This window comes from Entelurus aequoreus, linkage group LG08, assembly GCF_033978785.1.
Source record: "Entelurus aequoreus isolate RoL-2023_Sb linkage group LG08, RoL_Eaeq_v1.1, whole genome shotgun sequence".
NCBI lineage: Eukaryota > Metazoa > Chordata > Actinopteri > Syngnathiformes > Syngnathidae > Entelurus > Entelurus aequoreus.
Genome location: NC_084738.1, coordinates 17,818,457 through 17,840,068, shown reverse-complemented (window position 1 = coordinate 17,840,068; position 21,612 = coordinate 17,818,457). Strand labels below are relative to the sequence as shown.

General features: G+C 38.5%; 1 protein-coding gene and 1 long non-coding RNA gene across 2 annotated transcripts in view; one reads left to right on the top strand and one right to left on the bottom strand.

The window, feature by feature from the left end:
* LOC133655535 (uncharacterized) overlaps nucleotides 1-21,612 on the top strand; it is a 57,129-nt gene that overhangs the window by 28,335 nt on the left and 7,182 nt on the right. Inside the window, 24 exon segments of the mRNA XM_062055779.1 lie at nucleotides 727-889; nucleotides 966-1,234; nucleotides 1,310-1,455; nucleotides 1,557-1,848; nucleotides 3,990-4,152; nucleotides 4,229-4,497; nucleotides 4,573-4,718; nucleotides 4,794-5,085; nucleotides 6,955-7,117; nucleotides 7,194-7,462; nucleotides 7,538-7,683; nucleotides 7,788-8,079; nucleotides 10,194-10,356; nucleotides 10,433-10,701; nucleotides 10,777-10,922; nucleotides 10,998-11,289; nucleotides 13,267-13,429; nucleotides 13,506-13,774; nucleotides 13,850-13,995; nucleotides 14,085-14,376; nucleotides 16,249-16,411; nucleotides 16,488-16,756; nucleotides 16,832-16,977; nucleotides 17,088-17,379. Coding sequence (XP_061911763.1) covers nucleotides 727-889; nucleotides 966-1,234; nucleotides 1,310-1,455; nucleotides 1,557-1,848; nucleotides 3,990-4,152; nucleotides 4,229-4,497; nucleotides 4,573-4,718; nucleotides 4,794-5,085; nucleotides 6,955-7,117; nucleotides 7,194-7,462; nucleotides 7,538-7,683; nucleotides 7,788-8,079; nucleotides 10,194-10,356; nucleotides 10,433-10,701; nucleotides 10,777-10,922; nucleotides 10,998-11,289; nucleotides 13,267-13,429; nucleotides 13,506-13,774; nucleotides 13,850-13,995; nucleotides 14,085-14,376; nucleotides 16,249-16,411; nucleotides 16,488-16,756; nucleotides 16,832-16,977; nucleotides 17,088-17,379 — 5,220 coding nt within the window.
* Nucleotides 5,408-15,116, bottom strand: LOC133655543 (uncharacterized). Its single transcript, XR_009827007.1, has 3 exons — nucleotides 13,515-15,116; nucleotides 7,203-13,438; nucleotides 5,408-7,126 (listed from the first exon to the last, which is right to left on the bottom strand). It is a non-coding gene; the product is annotated as an uncharacterized LOC133655543 (long non-coding RNA).

The following is a 21,612-nucleotide window of genomic DNA, read 5'->3' as shown; positions in this document are numbered from 1 at the left end:
AAATCTATATTTACAGAATAAAGAATTTACAGCAGAAAGCAGCAATTTAAGGACACAGTAGTAGTACAATGACTTTGTAATTGCATAGCTTTGCAAGTCAGCACCTTCTTCAATCATTAAATATGTGCAACAACAGGTAACTAACACAATTAAATAGTTTTACATACCTGTGACTCTTACAACTGGAAAAAGTGTAGCTCCAACCACCAAGACTTTCTGAGTTATTCTTTGAGCAACACTGCGACATGTTACAGTTTAGCAGCAGACTTGCTAGCGGTTTCTGGGTGCGCCGCTCTGAGTTGAACATTGCATCGATTTACTTTACTTGTTTGCATTTAATATGACAAAATGATGGCAATACGTCTCAAAATCAACTTTTGTTTTAGAGTAAAGAGTTACGAAGATAATTCATGAAAATGTATTTAAGTAAAGGTGGTCATTTTTTTTCAAACATTTTGAAGAGTAAAAGCGAAAGTATTCAAAATAAGTGTAAATGTTAAAAATTATACATTAAGTAATTGTACATTAAGTACAGTAACAAAGTATGTGTACTGCTACTGACTTAAAAAAAAAAAAAAGATTAAGCCATGGAGTTGGAAAAAACCTCATCATTCAATCATTGCTGACAGCTGTTCTGCCCTGTTGCAAAATACCATCCGTGCCCCTGACTAATTTTGAATACAGTATGTGTTCATCAACTTGGATTCTAATGAGACCTGTTTGCAGTGTGTGGCACCTCTCCACTGAACACAAGGATAGTTGGAGGTGAAGACGCACAAGAAGGAAGTTGGCCTTGGCAGGCCAGTTTGCAGGATCTTGGCAGCCATGTTTGTGGTGGTTCTCTTATAAACAAAGAGTGGGTGATGTCAGCTGCCCACTGCTTCTTCAGGTGGGTCACCTGAACATAATATCATATATATTTTGAAACTACTTGAACCATCTAAACATTGGCGTTGTCCCTGTAGCACAAATACCTTTGGATGGTCCGTTTCTCTTGGTCGTCAGAACCTGCAGGGCAACAACACAAATGAAGTGTCCAGAACTGTTGACACAATCATTTTGCATCCAAACTTTGACACTTTTAGCTTTGACAACGACATCGCTCTGCTTAGACTTTCCTCACCGGTCACTTTCACAGCCTACATCAGACCTGTGTGTCTGGCAGCCAGTAGCAGTAACTTCATCAATGGTACTGATAGCTGGGTCACTGGTTGGGGAACAGTCCAGGAGGGAGGTAAGGTAGTTAACTAGTGATAGAATATGATTTTTCCTTTGACTACACCTAATAGACTTTCCCTGTACCGTTTAGTGTCACTCCCCTTCCCTCAAACGCTACAAGAAGTGGAGGTTCCAGTTGTGGGAAACAGACAGTGTACCTGCCTGAATGGTGAAGGTTCTATTACAGACAACATGATCTGTGCTGGTTTACTTGAAGGAGGGAAAGATGCTTGTCAGGTAGATAACTTAATTTAATTTACCTCTTTGGCCTAAAATAATAATACAAATAATAATAATTAAAATATGATTTGACACACAATTTGTATTCACATCATTAGGGTGATTCAGGAGGTCCAATGTTGAGCCAGCAGGATTCAATCTGGATCCAATCAGGAATTGTCAGTTTTGGTGTTGGCTGTGCTAGACCTAATCTGCCGGGAGTTTATGCCAGAGTGTCCAGCTACCAGTCCTGGATCAACTCACACATCAGTTCTGATAAGCCAGGCTTTGTCCAGTTCAACTCCAGTGGGCTGGATGCTGACACCAACTTCACATGCTCTAGTCCATCTCCTCCTGTTACTAGTATTATTCCTACGACAGGACCAGGGCCCAGCATCTCAAGTGCTGAACGTAAGTATCTTAATTATCACTGCACTGACTTAATACTCTGTATTTACTGCAAATTCACAAGAAATAATATGAATTTCAACTGGCATGGCAATATTTACATAGCATTTAAACCACATTTCCATCAAGTGTTACGGTTCAACTAAGCCCCAATGATATGGTTTGGAGGAGTACACCCTTATTTGGCTTTTGTTTCCTCTGCTCACTGATCATTAGACAATTGTCTACTATGATAGCGCGAGTGATTTCAATTCAATAAGGAAATAAAATGAAGAAACAAAAAACAATCCAAGCGTTTTAAAAAAAAAACAAAAAAACATGTAAGTCGGCTAATTTACACCTGTAGGCTGTTGGCAGTCATTACAGCTCACGTAGAAGATTTGTTTAATTGCCGTACGCTAATAGTGTGTTAAGGTGTACAGGAATGTTGCAATTTTCTCTCTCTTCGTGCCATCATTGAGGCGATGCTTGATAAACCGTTTTGGCTCGATGATTGCAGTCACGTCAAGTCTCCAGATGTTCAAGCCTTTAAATGTTTCATAATTGTCCAGAGAGGTCTTTCTTTGACTTCTCATTGATCGCTTCCCTGTAACCAGTATTGTATAAAATACTTGAAAGTGATACTTGAGTAAAAGTACAAGTATCTGACCAGAGAATGACTTTGTCAGAAGTTGAAGTCATATTTAGAAAAGTTGTTTCAGTAAAAGTCAATAAGTACCTGATACAAAATGCACTTAAATATTAGAAGTACATTTATTTAAACAAAGTGATAAATTATAATGTTTACGTGTTATGTGGCTTTCTTACTTAAAAAAAAAAAAAAAAATTCAGGTACAGTAAAATAGAAGAGAGTTTAACTTGTTAAACATTGATATTAAACTTTTACTGTCATTTAAATCTCAACCTTTCTGTATGTTATAAGAACAAACTCAATTTGTTTTTAACAGAAACCTTAAGGGGAACTGCACTTTTTTGGGATTTTTGTCTATCATTCACTATCAACATGTAAGACAAGCACTCATATGTTTTTCTTTTCTTATGCATTCTAACCCGTAAATAAATGCAAGCCAAAGTCAGATAACAATGGACAAAATATTATTATGCTCTATAAAGCTCTCTAAAAACATCCAAATATTGACAGAATATATTTGATTTCCATCGATCCCTCAATCCATTTTCTACCGCTTGTCCCTTTCGGGCCCGCCGTGAGGCTTGAGGCTATCCCAGCTGCCCTCGGGCAAAAGGCAGGGCACACCCAGGACAAGTCGCCAGCTCATTGCAAAGCCAATACAGACGGACAACCATTCACACTAACATTCACACACAAAGGCCAATTTAATCATGTACTGTATATCTGTATGCATTTCAAAACCATATATTTACAGAATAAAGAATTTACAGCAGAAAGCAGCATTTTAAGGACACAGTAGTGGTACAATGACTTTGTAATTGCATAGCTTTGCAAGTCAGCACCTTCTTCAATCATTAAATATGTGCAACAACAACAGGTAACTAACACGATTAAATAGTTTTACATACCTGTGACTCTTACAACTGGAAAAAGTGTAGCTCCAACCACCAAGACTTTCTGAGTTATTCTTTGAGCAACACTGCGACATGTTACAGTTTAGCAGCTGACTTGCTAGCGGTTTCTGGGTGCGCCGCTCTGAGTTGAACATTGCATCGCGTTACTTACGGTTTTGTGGTCCCGGTGCAAAATCAACTTGTTTGCACTTAATATGACAAAATGATGGCATTACGTCTCAAAATCAACTTTTGTTTTAGAGTAAAGAGTTACGAAGATAATTCATGAAAATGTATCTCAGTAAAGGTAGTCAATTTTTTTCAAAAAATTTGAAGAGTATAAGCGAAAGCAGTTAAAATATGTGTAAATGTTTAACAATTATACAGTTAGTATTTGTACATTAAGTACGGTAACAAAGTATGTGTAGTTTCCAAAACTGCCTCTGACTTAATTTTTTTTTTTTTTAATTGATTAACGCCTGGAGTTGGGAAAAAAATCTCATCATTCAATCATTGCTGACAGCTGTTCTGCCCAGTTGCAAAATACCATCCGTGCCCCTGACTAATTTTGAATACAGTATGTGAACATCAACTTGGATTTTAATGAGACCTGTTTGCAGTGTGTGGCACCTCTCCACTGAACACGAGGATAGTTGGAGGTGAAGACGCTCAAGAAGGAAGTTGGCCTTGGCAGGCCAGTTTGCAGGATCTTGGCAGCCATGTTTGTGGTGGTTCTCTTATAAACAAAGAGTGGGTGATGTCAGCTGCCCACTGCTTCTTCAGGTGGGTCACCTGAACATGATATTATATATATTTTGAAACTACTTGAACCATCTAAACATTGGCGTTGTCCCTATAGCACAAATACATTTGGATGGTCCGTTTCTCTTGGTCGTCAGAACCTGCAGGGCAACAACACAAATGAAGTGTCCAGAACTGTTGACACAATCATTTTGCATCCAAACTTTGACACTTTTAGCTTTGACAACGACATCGCTCTGCTTAGACTTTCCTCACCGGTCACTTTCACAGCCTACATCAGACCTGTGTGTCTGGCAGCCAGTAGCAGTAACTTCATCAATGGTACTGATAGCTGGGTCACTGGTTGGGGAACAGTCCAGGAAGGAGGTAAAGTAGTTAACTAGTGATGGAATATGATGTTTCCTTTGGCTACACCTAATAGACTTTCCCTCTACCGTTTAGTGTTACTCCCCTTCCCTCAAACGCTACAAGAAGTGGAGGTTCCAGTTGTGGGAAACAGACAGTGTACCTGCCTGAATGGTGAAGGTTCTATTACAGACAACATGATCTGTGCTGGTTTACTTGAAGGAGGGAAAGATGCTTGTCAGGTAAATTACTTCTTCTCATTTGGTTATATATAGTTCAATTATGATTTGACACACAATTTGTATACACACCGTTAGGGCGACTCAGGAGGTCCAATGATGAGCCAGCAGGATTCAATCTGGATCCAATCAGGAATTGTCAGTTTTGGTGTTGGCTGTGCTCGACCTAATCTGCCGGGAGTTTATGCCAGAGTGTCCAGCTACCAGTCCTGGATCAACACACACATCAGTTCTGATCAGCCAGGCTTTGTCCAGTTCAACTCCAGTGGGCTGGATGCTGACACCAACTTCACATGCTCTGGTCCGTCTCCTCCTGTTACTAGTATTATTCCTACGACAGGACCAGAGCCCAGCATCTCAAGTGCTGAACGTAAGTATCTCAATTATCACTGCACTGACTTAATACTCTGTATTTACTGCAAATTCACAAGAAATAATATGAATTTCAACTGGCATGACAATATTTATATACTATTTAAACCACATTTCCATCAAGTGTTACGGTTCAACTAAGCCCCATGATATAGCTTGGAGGAGTACACCCTTATTTGGCTTTTGTTTCCACTGCTCACTGATCATTAGACAATTGTCTACTATGACAGAGCGAGTGATTTCAATTCAATAAGAAAATAACATGAAGAAAATAAAACAATCCAAGCGTTTTTTTCCCAAAAACAAACATGTAAGTCGGCTAATTTACACCTGTTGGCTGTTGGCAGTCATTGCAGCTCATGTAGAAGATTTGTTTAATTGTCGTACGCTAATAGTGTGTTAAGGTGTACAGGAATGTTGCAATTTTCTCTCTCTTCGTGCCATCATTGAGGCGATGCTTGATAAACCGTTTTGGCTCGATGATTGCAGTCACGTCAAGGCTCCAGATGTTCAAGCCTTTGAATTCTTCATAATTGTCCAGTAATGTCTTTCTTTGACTTCTCATTGATTGCTTCACTGTAACCAGTCTTGTGTAAAATACTTGAAAGCGATACTTGAGTAAAAGTACAAGTATCTGACCAGAGAATGACTTTGTCAGAAGTTGAAGTCATATTTAGAAAAGTTGTTTCAGTAAAAGTCAATAAGTACCTGATACAAATTGCACTTACATATTAGAAGTACATTTATTTAAACAAAGTGAGAAATTATAATGTTTACGTGTTATGTGGCTTTCTTATTTAAAAAAAAAAAAATACATATTCAGGTACAGTAAAATAGAAGAGGCTTTAACTTGTTAAACATTGATATTAAACTTCTACTGTCATTTATATCTCAACTTTCCTGTATGTTGTAAGAACAAACTCAACTTGTTTTTAACAGAAACCTTAAGGGGAACTGCACTTTTTTTGGATTTTTGTCTATCATTCACTATCAACATGTAAGACAAGCACTCATATGATTTTCTTTTCTTATGCATTCTAACCCGTAAATAAATGCAAGTCAAAGTCAGATAACAATGGACCAAATAGTATTATGCTCTATAAAGCTCTCTAAAAACATCCAAATATTGACAGAATATAATTGATTTCCATTGATCCTTCCATCCATTTTCTACCGCTTGTCCCTTTCGGGCCCGCCGTGAGGCTTGAGGCTATCCCAGCTGCACTCGGGCAGAAGGCGGGGCACACCCAGGACAAGTCGCCAGCTGATTGCAAAGCCAATACAGATAGACAACCAATACACACTTACATTCACACACAAAGGCCAATTTAATCATGTATATCTGTATGCATTTCAAAACTAATAATTTACTTTTAAAAAACAAAGTTAAATCTATATTTACAGATTAAATAATTTACAGCAGAAAGCAGCATTTTAAGGACACAGTAGTAGTACAATGACATTGTAATTGCATGAGTCAATTTTTTTCAAAACATTTTAAGCGAAAGTAGTCAAAATAAGTGTAAATGTTTAACAATTATACAGTTAGTATTTGTACATTAAGCACAGTAACAAAGTATGTGTACTTTCCAAAACTGCGTCTGACTTAAAAAATTGTTTTTAAAAATTGATTAACGGCTGGAGTTGGGAAAAAAACCTCATCATTCAATCATTGCTGACAGCTGTTCTGCCCAGTTGCAAAATACCATCCGTGAGCCTGACTAATTTTGAATACAGTATGTTAAAGTTAAAGTACCAATGATTGTCACACACACACTAGATGTGGCGAAATTTGTCCTCTGCATTTGTCCCATCCCCTTGGGGAGCAGTGAACATCAACTTGGATTTTGATGAGACCTGTTTGCAGTGTGTGGCACCTCTCCACTGAACACAAGGATAGTTGGAGGTGAAGACGCTCAAGAAGGAAGTTGGCCTTGGCAGGCCAGTTTGCAGGATCTTGGCAGCCATGTTTGTGGTGGTTCTCTTATAAACAAAGAGTGGGTGATGTCAGCTGCCCACTGCTTCTTCAGGTGAGTCACCTGAACATGATATAATATGTATTTTGAAACTACTTGAACCATCTAAACATTGGTGTTGTCTCTGTAGCACAAATACCTTTGGATGGTCCGTTTCTCTTGGTCGTCAGAACCTGCAGGGCAACAACACAAATGAAGTGTCCAGAACTGTTGACACAATCATTTTGCATCCAAACTTTGACACTTTTAGCTTTGACAACGACATCGCTCTGCTTAGACTTTCCTCACCGGTCACTTTCACAGAATACATCAGACCTGTGTGTCTGGCAGCCAGTAGCAGTAACTTCATCAATGGTACTGATAGCTGGGTCACTGGTTGGGGAACAGTCCAGGAAGGAGGTAAAGTAGTTAACTAGTGATGGAATATGATGTTTCCTTTGGCTACACCTAATAGACTTTCCCTCTACCGTTTAGTGTCACTCCCCTTCCCTCAAACGCTACAAGAAGTGGAGGTTCCAGTTGTGGGAAACAGACAGTGTACCTGCCTGAATGGTGAAGGTTCTATTACAGACAACATGATCTGTGCTGGTTTACTTGAAGGAGGGAAAGATGCTTGTCAGGTAGATAACTTATTTTAATTTATCTCCTTGGCCTAAAATAATAATAACAATAATAATAATAATTCAAATAGTATTTGACACACAATTTGTATTCACCTAATTAGGGCGACTCAGGTGGTCCAATGATGAGCCAGCAGGATTCAGTCTGGATCCAATCAGGAATTGTCAGTTTTGGTGTTGGCTGTGCTCGACCTAATCTGCCGGGAGTTTATGCCAGAGTGTCCAGCTACCAGTCCTGGATCAACTCACACATCAGTTCTGATAAGCCAGGCTTTGTCCAGTTCAACTCCAGTGGGCTGGATGCTGACACCAACTTCACATGCTCTGGTCCTTCTCCTCCTGTTACTAGTATTATTCCTACGACAGGACCAGAGCCCAGCATCTCAAGTGCTGAACGTAAGTATCTCAATTATCACTGCACTGACTTAATACTCTGTATTTACTGCAAATTCACAAGAAATAATATGAATTTCAACTGGCATGACAATATTTATATAGTATTTAAACCACATTTCCATCAAGTGTTACGGTTCAACTAAGCTCCCATGATAGGTTTGGATGAGTACAACCTCATTTGGCTTTTGTTTCCACTGCTCACTGATCATTAGACAATCGTCTACTATGACAGAGCGAGTGATTTCAATTCAATAAGGAAATAACATGAAGAAAATAAAACAATCCGAGCGTTTTTTTTCCAAAAACAAACATGTAAGTCGGCTAATTTACACCTGTTGGCTGTTGGCAGTCATTGCAGCTCATGTAGAAGATTTGTTTAATTGTCCTATGCTAATAGTGTGTTAAGGTGTACAGGAATGTTGCAATTTTCTCTCTCTTCGTGCCATCATTGAGGCGATGCTTGATAAACCGTTTTGGCTCGATGATTGCTGTCACGTCAAGGCTCCAGATGTTCAAGCCTTTGAATTCTTCATAATTGTCCAGTAATGTCTTTCTTTGACTTCTCATTGATTGCTTCACTGTAACCAGTCTTGTGTAAAATACTTGAAAGCGATACTTGAGTAAAAGTACAAGTATCTGACCAGAGAATGACTTTGGCAGAAGTTGAAGTGATAATTAGAAAAGTTGTTTCAGTAAAAGTCAATAAGTACCTGATACAAAATGTACTTAAATATTAGAACTAAATTTATTTAAACAAAGCGATAAATTATAATGTTTATGTGTTATGTGGCTTTCTTATTTAAAAAAAAAAAACATATTCAGGTACAGTAAAATAGAGACTTTAACTTGTTAAACATTGATATTAAACTTTTACTGTCATTTATATCTCAACCTTTCTGTATGTTATAAGAACAAACTCAACTTGTTTTTAACAGAAACCTTAAGGGGAACTGCACTTTTTTAAAATTTTTGTCTATCATTCACTATCAACATGTAAGATAAGCACTCATCTGTTTTTCTTTTTTTATGCATTTTAACCCATAAATAAATGCAAGCGAAAGTCAGATAACAATGGACCAAATAGTATTATGCTCTATAAAGCTCTCTAAAAACATCCAAATACTGACAGAATATAATTAATTTCCATCAATCCCTTCATCCATTTTCTACCGCTTGTCCATTTCGGGCCTGCCGGGATGCTTGAGGCTATCCAAGCTGCACTCGGGCAGAAGGCAGGGCACACCCAGGACAAGTCGCCAGCTCATTGCAAAGCCAATACAGATGGACAACCATTCACACTTACATTCACACATAACTTCCAATTTATCTGTGTGCATTTCAAAACTAATGATTAACTTTTAAAAAAGAAAGTTTAATCTATATATACAGAATAAAGAATTTACAGCAGAAAGCAGCATTTTAAGGACACAGTAGTAGTACAATGACATTGTAATTGCATAGCTTTGCAATTCAGCACCTTCTTCAATCATTAAATATGTGCAACAACAACAGGTAACTAACATGATTAAATAGTTTTACAAACCTGTGACTCTTACAACTGGAAAAAGTGTAGCTCCAACCACCAAGACTTTCTGAGTTATTCTTTGAGCAACACTGCGACATGTTACAGTTTAGCAGCAGACTTGCTAGCGGTTTCTGGGTGCGCCGCTCTGAGTTGAACATTGCATCGATTTACTTTACTTGTTTGCATTTAATATGACAAAATGATGGCATTACGTCTCAAAATCAACATTTGTTTTAGAGTAAAGAGTTACGAAGATAATTCATGAAAATGTATTTCGTAAAGGTAGTATTTTTTTTTTAAACATTTTGAAGAGTAAAAGCGAAAGTATTCAAAATAAGTGTAAATGTTTAAAATTATACATTAAGTAATTTTACATTAAGTACAATAACAAAGTATGTGTACTTTCCAAAACTGCTACTGACTCAAAAAAAAATAAAAATTGATTAAGCCCTGGAGTTGGAAAAAACCTCATCATTCAATCATTGCTGACAGCTGTTCTGCCCAGTTGCAAAATACCATCCGTGCCCCTGACTAATTTTGAATACAGTATGTGAACATCAACTTGGATTTTAATGAGACCTGTTTGCAGTGTGTGGCACCTCTCCACTGAACACGAGGATAGTTGGAGGTGAAGACGCTCAAGAAGGAAGTTGGCCTTGGCAGGCCAGTTTGCAGGATCTTGGCAGCCATGTTTGTGGTGGTTCTCTTATAAACAAAGAGTGGGTGATGTCAGCTGCCCACTGCTTCTTCAGGTGGGTCACCTGAACATGATAGCATATGTATTTTGAAACTACCTGAACCATCTAAACATTGGCGTTGTCCCTATAGCACAAATACATTTGGATGGTCCGTTTCTCTTGGTCGTCAGAACCTGCAGGGCAACAACACAAATGAAGTGTCCAGAACTGTTGACACAATCATTTTGCATCCAAACTTTGACACTTTTAGCTTTGACAACGACATCGCTCTGCTTAGACTTTCCTCACCGGTCACTTTCACAGCCTACATCAGACCTGTGTGTCTGGCAGCCAGTAGCAGTAACTTCATCAATGGTACTGATAGCTGGGTCACTGGTTGGGGAACAGTCCAGGAAGGAGGTAAAGTAGTTAACTAGTGATGGAATATGATGTTTCCTTTGGCTACACCTAATAGACTTTCCCTCTACCGTTTAGTGTCACTCCCCTTCCCTCAAACGCTACAAGAAGTGGAGGTTCCAGTTGTGGGAAACAGACAGTGTACCTGCCTGAATGGTGAAGGTTCTATTACAGACAACATGATCTGTGCTGGTTTACTTGAAGGAGGGAAAGATGCTTGTCAGGTAAATTACTTCTTCTCATTTGGTTATATATAGTTCAATTATGATTTGACACACAATTCGTATACACACCGTTAGGGCGACTCAGGAGGTCCAATGATGAGCCAGCAGGATTCAATCTGGATCCAATCAGGAATTGTCAGTTTTGGTGTTGGCTGTGCTCGACCTAATCTGCCGGGAGTTTATGCCAGAGTGTCCAGCTACCAGTCCTGGATCAACACACACATCAGTTCTGATAAGCCAGGCTTTGTCCAGTTCAACTCCAGTGGGCTGGATGCTGACACCAACTTCACATGCTCTGATCCGTCTCCTCCTGTTACTAGTATTATTCCTACGACAGGACCAGAGCCCAGCATCTCAAGTGCTGAACGTAAGTATCTCAATTATCACTGCACTGACTTAATACTCTGTATTTACTGCAAATTCACATGAAATAATATGAATTTCAACTGGCATGACAATATTTATATAGTATTTAAACCACATTTCCATCAAGTGTTGCAGTTTAACTAAGCCCCATGATATAGCTTGGAGGAGTACACCCTTATTTGGCTTTTGTTTCCACTGCTCACTGATCATTAGACAATCGTCTACTATGACAGAGCGAGTGATTTCAATTCAATAAGGAAATAACATGAAGAAAATAAAACAATCCGAGCGTTTTTTTTTCCAAAAACAAACATGTAAGTCGGCTAATTTACACCTGTTGGCTGTTGGCAGTCATTGCACCTCACGTAGAAGATTTTGTAATTGTCGTTTCTTCATAAATGTTAGGAAGGTCTTTCTTTGACTTCTCATTGATCGCTTCCCTGTAACCAGTCTTGTATAAAATACTTGAAAGTGATACTTGAGTAAAATTACAAGTATCTGACCAGAGAATGACTTTGTCAGAAGTTGAAGTCATATTTAGAAAAATTGTTTCAGTAAAAGTCAATAAGTACCTGATACGAAATGCAAGATGATATTAGAAGTACATTTATTTAAACAAAGTGAGTAATTATAATGTTTACGTGTTATGTGGCTTTCTTATTTATAAAAAAAACAAACTTATTCAGGTACAGTAAAATAGAAGAGGCTTTAACTTGTTAAACATTGATATTAAACTTCTACTGTCATTTATATCTCAACTTTTCTGTATATTATAAGAACAAACTCAACTTGTTTTTAACAGAAACCTTAAGGGTAACCGCACTTTTTTTGGATTTTTGTCTATCATTCACTATCAACATGTAAGACAAGCACTCATATGTTTTTCTTTTGTAATGCATTCTAACCCGTAAATAAATGCAAGCCAAAGTCAGATAACAATGGACCAAATATTATTATGCCTATAAAGCTCTCTAAAAACATCCAAATATTGACAGAATATAATTGATTTCCATTGATCCTTCCATACATTTTCTACCGTGTGTCCCTTTCGGGCCTGCCGGGAGGCTTGAGGCTATCCCAGCTGCACTCGGGCAGAAGGCAGGGCACACCCAGGACAAGTCGCCAGCTCATTGCAAAGCCAATACAGATAGACAACCATTCACACTTACATTCACACACAAAGGCCAATTTAATCATGTATATCTGTATGCATTTAAAAACTAATAATTTACTTTTAAAAAAGAAAGTTAAATCTATATTTACAGAATAAAGAATTTACAGCAGAAAGCAGCAATTTAAGGACACAGTAGTAGTACAATGACTTTGTAATTGCATAGTTTTGCAAGTCAGCACCTTCTTCAATCATTAAATATGTGCAACAACAACAGGTAATTAACACAATTAAATAGTTTTACATACCTGTGACTCTTACAACTGGAAAAAGTGTAGCTCCAACCACCAAGACTTTCTGAGTTATTCTTTGAGCAACACTGCGACATGTTACAGTTTAGCAGCAAACTTGCTAGCGGTTTCTGGGTGCGCCGCTCTGAGTAGAACATTGCATCGATTTACTTTACTTGTTTGCATTTAATATGACAAAATGATGGCATTACGTCTCAAAATCAACTTTTGTTTTAGAGTAAAGAGTTACGAAGATAATTCATGAAAATGGATTTCAGTAAAGGTAGTGATTTTTTTTTCAAACATTTTGAAGAGTAAAAGCGAAAGTATTCAAAATAAGTGTAAATGTTAAACATTATACATTAAGTAATTGTACATTAAGTACAGTAACAAAGTATGTGTACTGCTACTGACTTTAAAAAAATAATTGATTAAGCCATGGAGTTGGAAAAAACCTCATCATTCAATCATTGCTAACATTTGTTCTGCCCTGTTGCAAAATACCATCCGTGCCCCTGACTAATTTTGAATACAGTACGTGTTCATCAACTTGGATTCTAATGAGACCTGTTTGCAGTGTGTGGCACCTCTCCACTGAACACGAGGATAGTTGGAGGTGAAGACGCACAAGAAGGAAGTTGGCCTTGGCAGGCCAGTTTGCAGGATCTTGGCAGCCATGTTTGTGGTGGTTCTCTTATAAACAAAGAGTGGGTGATGTCAGCTGCCCACTGCTTCTTCAGGTGGGTCACCTGAACATGATATCATTTGTATTTTGAAACTACTTAAACCATCTAAACATTGGTGTTGTCTCTGTAGCACAAATACCTTTGGATGGTCCGTTTCTCTTGGTCGTCAGAACCTGCAGGGCAACAACACAAATGAAGTGTCCAGAACTGTTGACACAATCATTTTGCATCCAAACTTTGACACTTTTAGCTTTGACAACGACATCGCTCTGCTTAGACTTTCCTCACCGGTCACTTTCACAGAATACATCAGACCTGTGTGTCTGGCAGCCAGTAGCAGTAACTTCATCAATGGTACTGATAGCTGGGTCACTGGTTGGGGAACTGTCCAGGAAGGAGGTAAAGTAGTTAACTAGTGATAGAATATAACGTTTCCTTTGACTACACCTAATAGACTTTCCCTCTACCGTTTAGTGTCACTCCCCTTCCCTCAAACGCTACAAGAAGTGGAGGTTCCAGTTGTGGGAAACAGACAGTGTACCTGCCTGAATGGTGAAGGTTCTATTACAGACAACATGATCTGTGCTGGTTTACTTGAAGGAGGGAAAGATGCTTGTCAGGTAGATAACTTAATTTAATTTACCTCTTTGGCCTAAAATAATAATAATTCTAATATGATTTGACACACAATTTGTATTCACATCATTAGGGTGATTCAGGAGGTCCAATGTTGAGCCAGCAGGATTCAATCTGGATCCAATCAGGAATTGTCAGTTTTGGTGTTGGCTGTGCTAGACCTAATCTGCCGGGAGTTTATGCCAGAGTGTCCAGCTACCAGTCCTGGATCAACTCACACATCAGTTCTGATAAGCCAGGCTTTGTCCAGTTCAACTCCAGTGGGCTGGATGCTGACACCAACTTCACATGCTCTGGTCCGTCTCCTCCTGTTACTAGTATTATTCCTACGACAGGACCAGAGCCCAGCATCTCAAGTGCTGAACGTAAGTATCTCAATTATCACTGCACTGACTTAATACTCTGTATTTACTGCAAATTCACAAGAAATAATATGAATTTCAACTGGCATGACAATATTTATATAGTATTTAAACCACATTTCCATCAAGTGTTGCAGTTTAACTAAGCCCCATGATATAGCTTGGAGGAGTACACCCTTATTTGGCTTTTGTTTCCACTGCTCACTGATCATTAGACAATTGTCTACTATGACAGAGCGAGTGATTTCAATTCAATAAGGAAATAACATGAAGAAAATAAAACAATCCGAGCGTTTTTTTTCCAAAAACAAACATGTAAGTCGGCTAATTTACACCTGTTGGCTGTTGGCAGTCATTGCAGCTCATGTAGAAGATTTGTTTAATTGTCGTACGCTAATAGTGTGTTAAGGTGTACAGGAATGTTGCAATTTTCTCTCTCTTCGTGCCATCATTGAGGCGATGCTTGATAAACCGTTTTGGCTCGATGATTGCAGTCACGTCAAGGCTCCAGATGTTCAAGCCTTTGAATTCTTCATAATTGTCCAGTAATGTCTTTCTTTGACTTCTCATTGATTGCTTCACTGTAACCAGTCTTGTGTAAAATACTTGAAAGCGATACTTGAGTAAAAGTACAAGTATCTGGCCAGAGAATGACTTTGTCAGAAGTTGAAGTCATATTTAGAAAAGTTGTTTCAGTAAAAGTCAATAACTACCTGATACAAATTGCACTTACATATTAGAAGTACATTTATTTAAACAAAGTGAGAAATTATAATGTTTACGTGTTATGTGGCTTTCTTATTTAAAAAAAAAAAAAAAAAACATATTCAGGTACAGTAAAATAGATAAGGCTTTAACTTGTTAAACATTGATATTACACTTTTACTGTCATTTATATCTCAACTTTCCTGTATGTTGTAAGAACAAACTCAACTTGTTTTTAACAGAAACCTTAAGGGGAACTGCACTTTTTTTGGATTTTTGTCCATCATTCACTATCAATATGTAAGACAAGCACTCATATGATTTTCTTTTGTTATGCATTCTAACCCGTAAATAAATGCAAGTCAAAGTCAGATAACAATGGACCAAATAGTATTATGCTCTATAAAGCTCTCTAAAAACATCCAAATATTGACAGAATATAATTGATTTCCATTGATCCTTCCATCCATTTTCTACCGCTTGTCCCTTTCGGGCCCGCCGTGAGGCTTGAGGCTATCCCAGCTGCACTCGGGCAGAAGGCAGGGCACACCCAGGACAAGTCGCCAGCTGATTGCAAAGCCAATACAGATAGACAACCAATACACACTTACATTCACACACAAAGGCCAATTTAATCATGTATATCTGTATGCATTTCAAAACTAATAATTTACTTTTAAAAAACAAAGTTAAATCTATATTTACAGATTAAATAATTTACAGCAGAAAGCAGCATTTTAAGGACACAGTAGTAGTACAATGACATTGTAATTGCATGAGTCAATTTTTTTCAAAACATTTTAAGCGAAAGTAGTCAAAATAATTGTATATGTTTAACAATTATACAGTTAGTATTTGTACATTAAGCACAGTAACAAAGTATGTGTACTTTCCAAAACTGCGTCTGACTTAAAAAATTGTTTTTAAAAATTGATTAACGGCTGGAGTTGGGAAAAAAACCTCATCATTCAATCATTGCTGACAGCTGTTCTGCCCAGTTGCAAAATACCATCCGTGAGCCTGACTAATTTTGAATACAGTATGTTAAAGTTAAAGTACCAATGATTGTCACACACACACTAGATGTGGCGAAATTTGTCCTCTGCATTTGTCCTATCCCCTTGGGGAGCAGTGAACATCAACTTGGATTTTGATGAGACCTGTTTGCAGTGTGTGGCACCTCTCCACTGAACACAAGGATAGTTGGAGGTGAAGACGCTCAAGAAGGAAGTTGGCCTTGGCAGGCCAGTTTGCAGGATTTTGGCAGCCATGTTTGTGGTGGTTCTCTTATAAACAAAGAGTGGGTGATGTCAGCTGCCCACTGCTTCTTCAGGTGGGTCACCTGAACATGATATCATTTGTATTTTGAAACTACTTGAACCATCTAAACAATGGTGTTGTCTCTGTAGCACAAATACCTTTGGATGGTCCGTTTCTCTTGGTCGTCAGAACCTGCAGGGCAACAACACAAATGAAGTGTCCAGAACTGTTGACACAATCATTTTGCATCCAAACTTTGACACTTTTAGCTTTGACAACGACATCGCTCTGCTTAGACTTTCCTCACCGGTCACTTTCACAGAATACATCAGACCTGTGTGTCTGGCAGCCAGTAGCAGTAACTTCATCAATGGTACTGATAGCTGGGTCACTGGTTGGGGAACTGTCCAGGAAGGAGGTAAAGTAGTTAACTAGTGATAGAATATAACGTTTCCTTTGACTACACCTAATAGACTTTCCCTCTACCGTTTAGTGTTACTCCCCTTCCCTCAAACGCTACAAGAAGTGGAGGTTCCAGTTGTGGGAAACAGACAGTGTACCTGCCTGAATGGTGAAGGTTCTATTACAGACAACATGATCTGTGCTGGTTTACTTGAAGGAGGGAAAGATGCTTGTCAGGTAGATAACTTATTTTATTTTACCTCTTTGGCCTAAAATAATAATACAAATAATAACAATAATAATAATTCAAATATGATTTGACACACAATTTGTATTCACATCATTAGGGCGACTCAGGAGGTCCAATGATGAGCCAGCAGGATTCAATCTGGATCCAATCAGGAATTGTCAGTTTTGGTGTTGGCTGTGCTAGACCTAATCTGCCGGGAGTTTATGCCAGAGTGTCCAGCTACCAGTCCTGGATCAACTCACACATCAGTTCTGATAAGCCAGGCTTTGTCCAGTTCAACTCCAGTGGGCTGGATGCTGACACCAACTTCACATGCTCTGGTCCTTCTCCTCCTGTTACTAGTATTATTCCTACGACAGGACCAGGGACCAGCATCTCAAGTGCTGAACGTAAGTATCTCAATTATCACTGCACTGACTTAATACTCTGCATTTACTGCAAATTCACAAGAAAATAATATAAATTTCAACTGGTATGACAATGTTGACATGCCATTTAAGCCACATTTCCAACAAGTGTTACGGTTCAACTGAGCCCACATGATATGGCTTGTAGGAGTACACCCTTATTTGGCTTTTGTTTCTACTGCTGGATATCAAAAATTGCAGTAATTTCATGGGCATAGATGGCACTGAGTTCGGGGAGATTTCCCTATCAGGATTATAGTGATACAGATCTGTTCCCCACACTTTTTTTTTACATAATGTGACAAATATCGCCTGTGAAACAGAGGATCATATTTCAGTTATTTAGACAAATTTACATGGTCGTCCTGCGTTTGTATGCTCAGCTGATGGTGCGTTCATGTTGAATATGAATGTCAAATTTTTAAACGGTCTTAGTGACGACCTGGCAGCTGCTCCTGTAGTGCCTGTAGTGGTTATTAGACCATTGTCTACTATTAAAGAGCGAGTAATTTCAATTCAATTAGAAATAAACTGAAGAAACCAAAAAAAAACAATCCAAGCGTTTTTTTCAAAAAGCAAACACATAAGTAGACTATCTTATACCTGTTGCCTGTTGACAGTCTTTGCAGCACACGTATAAGATGTTTTTGTGTGTTAAGGTGTACAGGAATGACACAATTGCTGTCTTTGTGTGCCATCATTGAGTCAATGTTTAGCAAACCATTTTGTCCCAATGATTGCAGTCAAGTGCGAGGCTCCAGATGTTCCAGTCTTTGTAATTGTCTAAGAAGGTCTTTCGTTGACTTCCCCAAGATTGCTTCCCTAAAACCAGTCTTACAAGCAATACTTGAGTACAAGTACACGATTCGAAAATGACTTTGGTAGAAGTTGAAGTAATTTTTTGAAAAAGTACTTCAGTAAAAGTCATTAAGCACCTGATATGAAATGCACTTAAGTAGCCTATTTTAAGTAAAATAGTTTTAAACAAAGTGAGCAATTAGAATGTTGACATGTATTGTGGCTTTCTTGTAAAAAACCCAAACATAATATAATACATTTTCAGGTACAGTACAAAAAAGAGGCTTCAACTTGCTAAATATTTAAATGTAACTTCTACTGTCATTTAGATCTCTCTCTCTCTCTCTCAACCTGTCTGTATGTTATAAGAACAAACTCAACCTAAAGGGGAACTGCACTCTTAATGGAATTTTGTCTCATTTACAATCGTTATGTGAGACAAGCACACATTTTTTTCTTTTTTTTAATACATTCTAACTTGTATGCTAGCGAAAGTAAGATAATATTGGAGCAAATGGGATTTGCTCTATTCTGCCTACAAAGCCCTCTAAAACAACTTCATAACCACACAGAAACGTTCTATATACGCAATACATGTAGTAACAGACACGTTATTAACAATATGTAATATGTTCAATATTTACCGTATTTTGGTCATTTTAATCATTTCCGGGAATGATTTCTTCCGTGCATTGATTTCTGTTCCCATAGCAGCACATGTCTGACTTCTGGCAACATCTGTGTGTCATGATCTGTGGTCTGGATCATGTTTTTATTTTCTGTTAGTTGTAAGACTCCATAGTTCCTGTTTTCGTGCACCCTTGTTTGTTTTAGTTTCCATGGCGACTTATGATTTTCACCTACCGCTTGCGTTCGGGACACACCTGTTTCTAATCAGGAGACTATTATTTAAGCCTGTCTTCGCCAATTAGTTGTCCTGGCGTCATTGCTTGTGTCATGCGATAGTTTGCGTCATGCCTTGCCAAGTAAGTTTTGTTTGTTCATGCCACAGTTACTGATTTTTTGCCCTGTCCATAGTTTATGCTAAGTGTTAGCTTTTGTTTCCTGCCTTCGCCTTGTTCGCCTTTTTTGTCTGTACCTATTTAAGAGTCAAGATTAAATCATGTTCCTACCTTCAAGTCCTGTCCGGAATAGTCCGTTTGCTTCCTGGGAGAACAATCCTTGCAGTAAGTTGCGAAAATCCCCCCGTTATGACAGTGTGTTCCTACTTCCGGAATCAAACACAAGTGTTTGTTGTAATCATGGCAGACTTGGTGAGAGACAATGAAAATTATAATTTTGGACAAATGAAGATTTACAACCTTATACTTTTGAAGCTAAATGTACTGCTGCTTATAGAAGCAAGCAAGAAAGAAGAGTGAGAAGTTGGAGCAGCCGAAAGCCGGGAGAGTGAGGTGAAAGCGATTTTAAATATGGAACTTGAAGCCAAGCTATTTCGACATAAATGGAGTGCTTACCCAAAATCAACAGGAAACGTCCCTGGCCAGCTGGACCAGACAAACAACTGTCCATTGAGTGAGTCACTTTAATATCGATCATGATACACACAGCACGCCATGCGTGTTAGTACTACTACAGTACATACGCCGTCTGGCTAGCTCAGTTCTGTACAAACAATAGATGAAATGTGGGCTAACACTTTACAGATACTGTAATATGATAGTTAATGTTTTTCAGTCAGTACAGATTGGTGTTCTATCGCAGTGTTGTGCATTACAAACTCAAACGCGTTTCGTGTTGTTGTAGAAGCTAGCTTATCACTTGCCGTTGTTCGCTTTTACAGCTAATACTGTAGCTCGCCGATGTGTTACTACGATAGAAAAAAAAATCCTCAGTGTTTGCTCTTACAATCACAATGTCGCTATAACTTGGTTATTAAATGGATTCCGGAACGTAAATGAAGTATTGTTGACGGTTTTTGAATGCATTTTTAAAGTGATTTAGAAGTAGTATAGATTTCTCCCAATTACTAGCCACCCAGAATGAGTCGATTTTTATGTTATAATGAAGAAAGAAATACAACGTTTTGTCTTCTTGTCTCTCATAATGATCGTGAATGATAGAGAAGATTCCAAAAAAGTGTGGATACCCTTTTAAGGCTTTTCACAACCATTATTAACTTGGTACATTTTTCCTGAAAATTGCACTTCGCTATACAAGTATCAACTTACATCAACATTTCTGAGAACTTAAAGGGCAACTGAAATGAGATTTTCTTATTTAAACGGGGATAGCAGATCCACTCTGTGTCATACTTGATCATTTCGCGATATTGCCATATTTTTGCTGAAAGGATTTAGTAGAGAACATCGACGATAAAGTTCGCAACTTTTGGTCGCTGATTGAAAAAGCCTTGCCTGTACCGGAAGTAGGATGACGTCACAGGTTGAAGAGCTCCTCACATCTGCACATTGTTTTCAATCATGGACGCCAGCAGCGTGAGCGATTCGGACCGAGAAAGCGACGATTACCCCATTAATTTGAGCGAGGATGAAAGATTTGTGGATGAGGAAAGTGAAAGTGAAGGATTAGAGGGCAGTGGAAGCGATTCAGATAGGGAAGATGCTGTGAGGGGCGGGTGGGACCTGATATTCAGCTGGGAATGACTAAAACAGTAAATAAACACAAGACATATACTGTATATACTCTATTAGCCACAACACAACAAGGCTTATATTTAATATGCCACAAATTAATCGCGCATAACAAACACCTCCCCCCTCCCGTCCATATAACCCGCCAATACAACTCAAACACCCGCACAACACACTCAATCCCACAGCCCAAAGTACCGTTCACTTCCGCAAAGTTCATACGGCACATATATTTCCCCAAAGTTACGTACGTGACATGCACATAGCGGCACGCACGGACGGGCAAGCGATCAAATGTTTGGAAGAAAGCTGCGTACTCACGGTAGCGCGTCTGCTACCGTTAATATACCGATCCCACCTACAGCTTTCTTCTTTGCTGTCTTCATTGTCCATTAAACAAATTGCAAAAGATTCACCAACACAGATGTCTAGAATACTGTGGAATTTTGCGATGAAAACAGAGCTGTTTGTATTGGGACACAATGGTGTCCCAATACTTCCGCTCAATCCGTGACGTCACGCGCAAACGTCATCATACCGAGACGTTTTCAGCCGAATATTTCCCGGGAAATTTAAAATTGCACTTTATAAGTTAACCCGGCCGTATTGGCATGTGTTGCAATGTTAAGATTTCATCATTGATATATAAACTATCAGACTGCGTGGTCGGTAGTAGTGGGTTTCAGTAGGCCTTTAAGTGCAAGTTAAAACTTTTTAGTACAAATATTTTCAACTCTTCCCCTTTTCCCCCCAGAGTTATTGGTGTCACGCAGTTATTATCAGTGTTGGGACTAACGCGTTA